This window comes from Macrotis lagotis, chromosome 6, assembly GCF_037893015.1.
Source record: "Macrotis lagotis isolate mMagLag1 chromosome 6, bilby.v1.9.chrom.fasta, whole genome shotgun sequence".
NCBI classification, from domain to species: Eukaryota; Metazoa; Chordata; class Mammalia; order Peramelemorphia; family Peramelidae; genus Macrotis; species Macrotis lagotis.
The window spans coordinates 206,355,927-206,367,331 of record NC_133663.1 but is presented as its reverse complement, the minus strand read 5'-3'; the positions used below and the strand labels follow the sequence as shown (position 1 = coordinate 206,367,331).

Sequence of the window (11,405 nt, the reverse complement as noted above, 5' to 3'; positions counted from 1 at the left end):
CATTAGTCATTTACTTCCAAGTTGATGTCAATCAGTCCCTAACTGATGTTCCAATGGAAGAAGAGGTTTTGAATGCCATTAGGCTCCTTTCAGGTGGCAAAGCACCTAGTACTGATTCTATTCCAACTAAGGTCTACTAGGTGGGGGTTCATTGCTCATCCAAAATCTGACTGAAATTTTCCAGTTTATATGGCATGAAGAGGTTATGCCTTAAGAATTCAAGGATACCTCCATCATCTATCATTGTAAAGGGAATAGATTGTCCTGTGACAGTCACAGGGATATTTCTCTATTGATCATTGCTAGTAATATTCTTGCCACTCTTTCTCTTCATGATTTGCATATCATCCTTGCACAGGGGTCATGCTAATCTTCTATGTATTGTTCCAATTTTAGTATATGTGCTGCCGAAGTGAGCACCAGAGTCCTTCTCAATAGGCTGATCCTTCACCTAGAAGATGGTCAGCTCCCTGAGGGTCAGTGTGGCTTCAGAAAGGGTGAAGTAACAATTTATATTGTGTTTGCTATCCGAGAACTCCAGGAAAAATGCCAGGAACAGAACAGAGGTCTGTATCCAACATTTATAGATCTGAACACAACCTGTGATAGCATGAGTCATGAGGGTTTATGGAAACTTATCCATCAGCCAGTACCACCATCCATATGTGGAATCATTGATTACAGCAAATGGAAAAGTTTTGAGTACTGTGGACAAATTCATTTACCTTGGTAACAATCTTTCCAGGAAGGTACATATTTTTTTAAAGAAAGATTTTATTTATTTTGAGTTTTACAATTTCCCCCCAATCTTGCTTCCTTCCCCCCACCCCCACAGAAGGCAGTCTGTTAGTCTTTATATTGTTTCCATGGTATACATTGATCTAAGTTTAATGTGATGAGAAAGAAAACATATCCTTAAGGGAGAAACATAAAGTATAAGAGATAGCAAAATTACATAATAAGTTTTTTTTTTCTAAGTTAAAGGTCATAGTCTTTGGTCTTTGCTTAAACTCCACAGTTCTTTCTCTGGACACAGATGGTATTCTCCATTGCAGATAGCCCCAAATTGTCTCTGATTGTTGCCCTGATGGAATGAGCAAGTTCATCAAGGTTGATCATCACCCCCATGTTGCTGTTAGGATGTACAGTGTTTTTCTGGTTCTGCTCATCTCACTCAGCATTAGTTCATGCAAATCTAGGAAGGTACATATTGATAATGAGGTTGACACACACATTGTCAGAGCTAGTTCAGTATTTGGGAGGCTCAGAAAGAAAGTGTGGGAGAGAAGAGGTATTAGACTGACTACCAAATTGAAAGTCTACGGAGACATTGTACAGTCTACCTGTGCCATGTCAGGAAATTGAATTGCTTCCTTTTAAATTATCTTAGGAAGATTTTGAAGATCACCTGGCAACAGAAGATACCAGACACTGAGGTCCTTTCTTGATATAGACTGCCTAGTATTTCAATATTACTACAGAGAGTGTACTATAATGGGCTGATCATGTTGTTAGAATGTCAGAACTATGCTTGCCAAAAGGTCTATTCTATGGAGAACTCACACAGGGCAAGCGCTCAGTGATACAGAGACACCCTGAAGATCTCTCTTAAGAACTTTGGAATTGATAAAATATCATGGGAGACACTGCACAGGACCATCCTGCATGGCATACTCTCATAAGTGAGGGTGCTGCATCTAAGAGGAAGGCAGAATTGAAGCAGCTCAAAGGAAACATGTCATACATAATGGTCTGATTAATCACAATTATACACACTGTAATTTGTCTCAAATATAGTGATGTCATTTTGTTTTTTTATCCATAATGAAAGACAAGAACCAACTTATTGTCAGGTTTTCTCTCCTTCAAAGTTGAATGACTATCTTAGTATATATGCTTTTTTGGAATGTGTTTTTTTCTATTTTCTATCGATTCCTTAAAATTCAAATATTCCCAGTCTTCTCAAACTGCTAAATCACTATATTTTTATATCACTAATGGAGTGATAGGAGAGGGAAGTTACCAAAAAAAAAAAAGATTTTTTTTTTAGGTTTTTGCAAGGCAAATGGGGTTAAGTGGCTTGCCCAAGGCCACACAGCCAGGTAATTATTAAGTGTTTGAGACCTGATTTGAACCCAGGTACTCCTGACTTCAAGGCCAGTGCTTTATCCACTACACCACCTAGCTGCCCCCAAAAAATATTTTTTTAAAAAAAATGGCTCAAGTTTGAGAGTTAATAAGTTGTCATTCCATGTTCTCCATGATTTTCCAGAAATGTCAAGAGAAATTGGAGACCATAGGACACTGGATGAATCTACTGAGATGAATTTGGGAGGAGATATTCCAGAGTCACATAGAATGGGAAAGTATGGATGGATTGTGACTACAATCATGGTAGAGAATGCTCACAATAAGATCACTGATCCATTTAAAGGTCTGGTGTTCTTAGTTCCTGTAGGATTTAATCCATCCCTCCTGGTCCCCCCCCCCCCCCCCCCCGAGGTCCAAACGGAAAAAAATTAATCCTTCTTCTATATGACTTTTTGATACTTGAAGGCAATAATTATGCCACTCTACTCCACCATAGTTTCCTTTCCAGATTTTTGTTGCATCATGACCCCATTTGTGGATTTTTTTGTTTGTTTTGGCCATAGATCTTGGAATGGTCTACCAAAACCTTCTCCAGTTCATTTTATAGAGGAGGAAACTGAAGCAGTTGGGGAGCTAAGTGACTTTCTCAATTTCACATGGCTAAGTTTCTGAACCCAGATTTGAACTCAGAAAGATACTTCGTGACTCCAGGCCAGGACCTCCATAACTGTGCAAACTCATTGCCCCAGACTTTACAGACTACAAACTATCAAATCCTTCAATGGATCTTCATATAATATGAAACAACTAGCATAGTAGTCCTCTAAATACTCTCCAGCTTATCAGAGTCCTTACATTTTCATGTCCAGAACTGATTGTAATTTTCTAAATGTGTTTTGACCAGCAGTGAGAATAGAGATGTGATAATTCACTTATTCCTAGCAACTATGCCTTTATTAATGTCTCCTCATATTACATCAACTTTTAGGGGCCACATCAGACTCTCTAATATTTTAAAATTATAATCATACTATTCTCAATTAAAATTCTCAGTTTTTGCATCACCCATAAAATTGATGTTTGCAATCAATCCCTTCATCCAAATCACTGATAACAATGCTCACATAAAATGTCAAGTAGGGATCAAAGACCCCACTCTCTTGGATAGCTTCCTCTCCATTGACATGATTCCATTAATTAACTTCATAGGGCTCTTTCATTCAACCAGTTCTGAATCCAATTAATGAAACTTTAATATGACCCCCATTTTTCTCCATAACCACAAGGATTTTGTGAGAAAAACTTTCAAATGCTTCATTAAAATGCACCTATCAAAGAAGAAAAATGAGGTGGTTATGCCATGATCTTTTCTTGATAAACTCATGCAAGTTCTTAATAATCACTTTGGTTTTTCAAGTGTTCACAAACCATCCCTTTAAAATTAGTTATAATATGTTTTTTGTTTTGTTGCTTCTGATTCTGTATATAATTTGGTTTGCCATTAAGTCCCTTAATTAACGTGTTCTCTAGGTAACTCTTTAAGACTAAAAGAGTTTCATTGATAGTTTCCCTACATGGATGAAATTTCAGGTCAATTGACCATCATAGGCAGTAGGTATGTTTTATGTCTAGCATATAGTATGATAATATAAGAGACTTAACTGACTGCATAACTTTATTTCCCTATTTGTATTATTCACATTTGATATTTTATGGTATAATCATTTTCCATTATATTTTTTTAGTTTTTTTTGCAAGGCAAATGGGGATTAAGTGGCTTGCCCAAGGCCACACAGCTAGGTAATTATTAAGTGTCTGAGACCGGATTTGAACCCAGGTACTCCTGACTCCAAGGCCGGTGCTTTATCCACTATGCCACCTAGCCGCCCCCATTATAGTCTTATAGCAAATTTTATCTAGCCATTCAGAACCATCATTTAATATATAGAATATATATTGTCAATTTTGCACTACAATGAGTAAAGCTGTTATGAACATTTTTGTGTATGTTTCTCTTTTTAGCATCCTTAGGGTATAATTCTAATTCAAGGGTCAGGGTCAAAAGTCAATTTCATAACAAATTGTTTTCAAAAAAGATTGCCAATATTGAAATATTTATTTTCTTGAATTCAATTAAGCAAATATTTATTAAATGATTACTATATATTATCCTTGTTTCCTTACAGCCTTTCCCTGCCAGCATTGAATTTTTATAAATTTTGATTGCATTTCTCAGACTTGTTTCTATATTATTTTAGTTTGTTTTTAATTACATAAGAATTTTCACTTTTCACTTGCTAACAACATAATTTCAAGTTATTATTAATATTTCTTTTTCATCTTCAAGATTTGTCTGTTTCACTTTTTGGTGGAACCATATGTTCATTGGAAAATATTTCCTTATATCATTTGAATATCCTTGACAAATTTGGCCATTTTTATATGCTGTATATCTGACTATATAATTATCCCTTGACTTTTCCTTCTTTGTTAGAATTATTTGTTTATACATCAGAACTGTTGTTACATGTTATTATTATAATTGTTGTAATATATGATTTGTAATTATAATTAGAGTTATTATGACTGTTATAATTTTATTATTGTTGAACAACAGTACTCACAGGGCTCTCTGAACTGACAAATCTTTAGCTAAGGGATCATGCCTAATTTGACTTTGAAAACTTTATAAATATACCTTGCTGGATCCCAAGGTACATGTCAATCTATGCTTTCTTTTGTTTGTTTGTTTGTTTTTTAAGTGACTTGCCCAAGGTCACACAGCTAGGTAATTATCAAGTGTCAGAGGCTGAATTTGAACTCAGGTCCTCCTGACTCCAGGGTCAGTGCTCTATCCACTGTGTCAATCTATGCTTAATATTCATTTACTCATCTGTCATGATATTTAAGAAGACATTGCCACTTCCAAAATTCCTATAATTTTATTATACCAATCATTTTCTCCTTATTGGTCAGAATAGCAGTTTCCTTAGTGCAGATATCAGTTCTTATGAGAAACCAACTGTGATTCCTATTTAGAAGTGATTCCTCCTTAAAAGTTATAGCTTACTCTTTTTTACAAAACTCTTCTGTATATTTAATCAGGTTTGAAATTGTAGTATAATGATAATAGCTACCACATAATGCTTTAATGTTTGTAATTACAATAATGATTTCAATTGATGCTTGTCCTTCCTTCTTGAAGAAGACCAATCATGAATGTTGTGAGATAATGTCTATTCCAGGTTTACCAATGAGGAAACTAAGGTTCAAAGCAGTTAAATATTTTCCTTGTTCATACAAGGTATTGCATATTGACAATGGACAGCTGTGCTCTATGATGTCAAGGTGACATCAGGGCTTCTATCTAGGGTAAATAACCATAGTTTAGTGCTAGTATAGATAGGTGTCTTCATGAGCTCATCTAGGCTTTTCTTCATTCCAGGAAATAGTCCTCTCAGAAAAGAGTGTGATTTTTCTAAACTTTGTTTTCCCTTAGTTGCTTTATTGTTATTGAGGAATTGATCAGTGTTTTAACTTTACCACTAAAAACTTGTCTGGCCTAAGTTTTTGAACTTGACAACCTATGAGATACTCTGTGGATTAATCTTCTTAGTCATCTATTGGTGAAGGTATCTTTTGAGATCAGGACTTAACAAAATAATCAGTCTCTGGAAATTTTTACAGATGAGTGTGATAGACATTATTTTGAGGTCAATAATAGGAGAAGGAATAGATTGGGAGTCTAAGCTCCATCACTGTGGAAGAACACAATATTATACACAAGGTATAATATTGAAAGCATCCAGGTTCCAGTTCTTTGAAGTTGGAAAGCAATTTTCTTCTGTCTCTCTTGTAAAACTAGACCAAGGTTTGTACATCTTAAATGGTAACAAGAAACCTGCTTAAATTATACAACTTATTGAATATCAGCATTAAAGAAGATACAAGGAAACAAAGAAAAACAGAAGAAAAAAGAGAAAGAAACCTAAACTGGAGGGGAAAAAAATACTTCAGAGAGAACTTTAGGAGGTGAGGGGTTGGCATGCTTGGGGAAGCAGGGAAGGGGTTAGGGGCAATGATGTCAGAAAATGAAGCAAATTCCAGGGAAACAAAACTTAAAAACATAGTATGTTCTCAGTTTTAGTTTACAACATTATGGGAAATGTTATTTTGTTTTGAGAAAATATTGAGTGCTACAAATGAGAAAGTGACAGTTTTCTTTGTAGGCAGGCCCTATTTGTCCCAATGTTAGATTTATTCTAAAGGAATCTTCCATTGATTTCTTCTGTGCCTGGGGCAAATGATCACTATTTGTTTTGGAGAAAGAATTCTTGTCCAGTTGGGTTTCAGACAAGTTTTTACATTTAGGAGTAGAGAAGCTTGGTTAGATATCTGTCAACATTATAGGTCTTTTGCCTTTTGCTTTTGTTTGTAGAGGTTCACAAATGTTGATGAACGAATGCATATATAAGCAATCTAAGGAATTTCTTTGGCAAGTATTTCTGCTGCTACTGAATAAAGTCTCTCAAAAGTGATAAACTTGGCATTTTCTAAAGTACTTGATGTAGGGACAGACAGACAGAGAGGAGATGAGACACTTGACTAGTTCCCCAAACTAAAGGATATATGGACTAGGTCTGGATGATTCAGACATGGCATTTCTCAGACTTGTCTCTATATTATTATTATAGTTTGTTTTTAATTACATAAGAATTTTCACAAAATCTTCAGAACAATCTCATCATATGCTGAGATATAGGGTAAGGAAAAGGACTGACAAAACCACAACCTAGGTTTTAGGCAACTTGGTGTGATCCTGGGGAACAAGGAGATCCATTCTTTGAAATATCATTTGAAATTTCTTCTTTCGCTTGTTATTTAGGCACATGGTGCATAATTATGATTAAAATGTCCCTAGGATATTTTTATTTTTGTTTATTTACATTTTAATGTAAATGATCTTGATTATGAAGACCAATGATCAGTTTCACCTATTTCTCAGTTATATATTATAGGACATTTTAGCAATTACATTGATGAAGTACTAAAAGATTTGGCTTCAGTATTTTTAAGGGTAGGGTTATTTCTGAGGATGTAAGCTGGTGATCATCAGCTAGATCACCTTTATGGAGTAACTTTTTGTCCACATTATTTTTGAAGGGAAAAACCTTCATCTGATGAATGAAGGAGATTGAAGATACTAACAAATGTTGAGAATTTTGCTTTCAATCATCTCATATGTTCTTATCATATTTTTCCTTTGACTTTAGTCACATTTTTTTTAAATTCATGAGGCACTATCTTTTGTGATGTCTAAACATTTGCTGCTGATCCCAAGTAACTGGTCTTCAGAACTGGTATGATATTGTGGGAAAGAACTTTCGCCTATTAATTACAAGATTTGAGTTCTAGTATTAGCTCTAGCAATTACCAGTCTCATGACCTTTGGCAATTCATTTAATTTCTCAGAAACTCAATTTCCTTATTTTTCAAATGAGCAAAATAATTTCCTAGCTACCCCATTGGATTGTTATAAGTATCATATGAGGTGCTAAACATAAAAGTGCTTTGAAAGTTCTAAAGTACCATATAAAATCTAAGCTCTTATTGTTGTTAGTAATTGTCTCTCCTCTCTCTTTCATTGTTCCCTATTTCACAGTTGCCCTTCTTTATGTATGCTGAGTATGTAATATCATGTGTAGCATTTGCTTACCCTCACTCATATGGTCTCTTCATCAGCAGCAGCCTTGATCCAGTGCCCTCAACATCAGGACAAGATGGTGCTGTTATCACATTCTAAACATCATTCTGCTTCATTACTAGTTGAAGGTCATAGGGTAATGCCAATAACTTTAGTCAATCTCCAATCCAAAAATTAAATTATCTCTTTCTGAATATTGGACCCCAGCTGCTGTCCCATCATTACGTCCCAAGCCTCGTACTAAAAGTATAGCAGCAGCTGAAGCTGATCACCAGGCAACTGTGCCATTACCCCATCTCAAACAACAAGCTATATCCATAACATCACAATGCCCCAAACCTGCACCTAGAACCGTAATTCTGAGTTTGCCATATCCTGCTCACAAAACCAGAAAAACTCTACCTCTGTTGAGTCCTCAGTGGCAGTTAGATCCACTTAGTGTCAATCCTCAGATGGAAGAACTATCAGTGCACAATGCCCTTCTTAATATTCAAACAGATCCCACCTATCTTCCTGAGATTCTTCAGGGCTGCAGTCAAGTACCTGAGAGTCCATCACATCAAAATGTGTTCCCTACATCTTCACAATGCCCTGACTTCCAAGTTGAAGTACCACAGTGTCCAGACCAGAAAACTCAGGCCATGGCTGCACCATTACTATTCCCCAACTGCCAGGTGAAAGCCACACTTTTAAGTCATCAGTCTGAAATATCACCAAGTCTTGAGCATAGGGACAAACAGGCAATTTCTCAGTTACTTTGCTCAACACCTCAGCAGAGGACCATAGTCACAGCCTTTCCAGATCTGGATCACCCTCAGAGGGACAGAGCCAATCTCTCATCATGTTCTAATCACCAGGTCAGGACCATAATATCTTCCCCAAGCACTGAGAGGACTAGAGACATAACTGTGGTAACAAACCGAGGTCTGAATCAATCCCAGACCAGAGCCACAGGAAGGCCTTTAAGAGATTTCAAACCAAAGATCAGGACTAGAATTATATCATCAGACCATGATCAACAGGCAAGGGTCATGACTACATCTTCCTCATTCCTGGTGAGGGAGGCTACTACATGTTCTGATCTCCTAGCTGAGATTTCAAATTGTCCCATTTATAAGATTCAGAGCACGCTTCCTGATAAAACTTCCCTCAATTCTGTTCAGAGGGAAAAGATTTTTCCAAGTCTTAACTATGGATTAAAAACACCACCAGTCTCCAAACCCAGGACCATATTTTCTTTAAATTGTAACTATTTTGCTGAAGTGAAAGATATACACATCCAGAACCAGAAAGAAATAAGTTCTCATCACCAGACTGAGATTTTGCCAAACAATAATCAAAGAACCAAGGTTGAATTGAGCTCTGGCTTTCACAATGAGATTGCACAATGGTCAGATAATAGGGCTCAGGTTTCAAGCTGTTTTGACCATTTTTATGAGGGTTCATCAGAATCCAGTCATCAGATAACATTTTCGTCGGGCTCTGACCAAAAGATCAAAGTTCCATTCAACCATGACTGTCAAGTCTTACCTTCACCAGTTTCTGACCTCTGGACTGAATCTGCAATAACTATTGACCATCAGACTAAGGTTCCACCTGATAGTGACCACCAAAACAATTATGCTCTGGATGTTAATCATTGCTGTGAAATTGAACTTGACCTAGATGATTGGACCAAGTCTTCATTGGACCTTAATCATCAAGTCTTAGCTGCCCCAACCCATGATGAAGCTGCATTAGATCTTCAAAATAACAGAATGCAGCCAAAATCTTCCTATCAGTCTAAGATTGCATTAGGCCTTGACCACTGCTGTGAAATGAACTTGGACTTAGATAGTAGGGAAAAATATTTATTAAATTCCAATTGCCAAGAAGTCAAGGCTTCTCCAGAATACAATAAGCAGGCTAAGACTACAGTAGGTACTGTTAAAAAATCCATAACTCAGCCAAAGTTTTTCAACCAGGTCAAGGCTATATCAGGTCTTGAGCACTATAGTGAGCTTAATTTTGATTTAGATCATAGGGAAAAATCTATACTAAACTCCAACTACCAAGTCAAGTCTTCCCTAGAACATGATAAAAAGACCAAGCCTACAAGGGATGTTATCCAAAAGTCCACAACTAAAATGAGTCCTGAACATCAGGTCAGTAGTATATCAGATTCTGATCACAAGAAAGAGATTGCAATTCTTCCCAATTATAAGGATTCAACTCAATTGGTACCTGATTACCAATCCAAGACTCCATTAGGTCCTGATTATCTGTCAGAAATTTCTCCCAAATCCTATCCTGACCAAACATGTGAATTTTCACAGGTCCTGGAAAAAGACTCTAATGATGCATTAGGTTCTGGCAAATGGGCTGTCCATTTGACTGATAACTTGATCAAACTTCCACATGTTTGTGACCAAGAGGTGAAGACTCCAACAAACCTCCATCAACAATCTCTCCCTCAACTGTTCCCTCACCCATACTATACTAAGACTGTATCCAATCCCCTTTCTCAGGACCAGGCAAAGAACAGTGGAGCATCAACATGGTCTTTTGGGTACTTCAAGCCAAATACAATTGGGTGTAGGAATATCTCTAATAAAAACGTAAACAAAATCATTAGTTCCATCCCAAAAGAGAAAATAAAAAATGATATACAAAAACAGATTCTCCTGAGGCAGATCAAAAAACATCCTAATTCTAAGTCTGGTCCACGATTGTCAAGTAGTTATCCAGTCTGTTTAATATGTGCCTCCTGGGTTCCCCATGGCTGTATTCATGCTAAGAAGATTAAAGAGTATAGTGAAGCACGATTGTTAGCCATACCAATGCCTATGCCTGGATCTAAGGAAGAGATGGGTATCAAATTTGTTCTTCAGGTACCTGAAAAAAAACCATCCATTAAGTACCTCCAAACCCACCATTATATTATACCCTACCGTTAACATGTCCATCCACCAGTCTTATCCTTTTTAGATCCTGTGCCACCTAGATCACCAACTTGTCACCATCTCCCTGAAAGAGTAACCAGACTTCTCTCTAAACATGATTACCTGCCAATCAAGCAAAAAAAAATTGTAAATCAGAAGCCATTTGAAAGAAAAATACCTACAAAGAGCAATAACACCATAGGACAAAGACACCTAAAGGGGTTTTCAAAGCCCTATTAAAGAAATTTTAAAATGAAAGAATGCATAGTAATCAATCTCTTCTACAACAATTGACCTTATGTATATATTTGAAAGAAATCATATCTGATTTTCTGTATCATTTATTTTTTGCAAGCCGAAACACATGGACCCTGACTAATTTTTTTTTTGCAAGGCAATGGGGTTAAGGGACTTACCAAGGTCATACAGCTAGGTAATTGAAGTCAGATATGAACTCAAGTCCTTCTGACTCCAGGGCCAGTTTTCTATCCACTGTGCCATCTCGCTACCCCTCTTGACTTCTTTTTGGTACATGAGGCAGATATACTTAGACCCTGTCACAAGAAGACAAAGATCTATATTATCCCTTCCTTTCTCCCCCTTTCAACCCTCTAGAAAGACTATACTCAGACTGAATGGTGGTTCATAAGGCAGAAAAGTTTCATTCTCTGTATTCTTTCCATCAGTTT

General features: G+C 36.6%; 1 protein-coding gene and 1 pseudogene across 2 annotated transcripts; one reads left to right on the top strand and one right to left on the bottom strand.

Annotated features, from left to right (window-relative positions):
- Positions 1–307: 307 nt before the first annotated feature.
- LOC141492472 (U6 spliceosomal RNA) lies at positions 308–420 on the bottom strand (annotated as a pseudogene).
- Positions 421–5,752: 5,332 nt separating this feature from the next.
- Positions 5,753–10,931, top strand: LOC141491988 (uncharacterized). Of its 2 annotated transcripts, none has more exons than XR_012469828.1 (2): positions 5,753–6,123; positions 7,365–7,439. XR_012469828.1 is itself a non-coding variant. In XM_074192673.1 (2 exons), the coding sequence occupies exon 2, from the start codon at positions 8,248–8,250 to the stop codon at positions 10,729–10,731; it is 2,484 nt and encodes an 827-aa protein (XP_074048774.1). In that variant the 5' UTR covers positions 5,753–6,123; positions 7,754–8,247; the 3' UTR covers positions 10,732–10,931. The 2 variants fall into 2 exon arrangements, 1 of the variants encoding a protein (XP_074048774.1); XM_074192673.1 differs by lacking the exon at positions 7,365–7,439 and adding an exon at positions 7,754–10,931.
- Positions 10,932–11,405: the final 474 nt, after the last annotated feature.

Coding starts and splice junctions, on each gene's coding strand:
- LOC141491988 (XM_074192673.1), top strand. CDS start 8,248: ATGGAAGAACTATCAGTGCACAATGCCCTTCTTAATATTCAAACAGAT.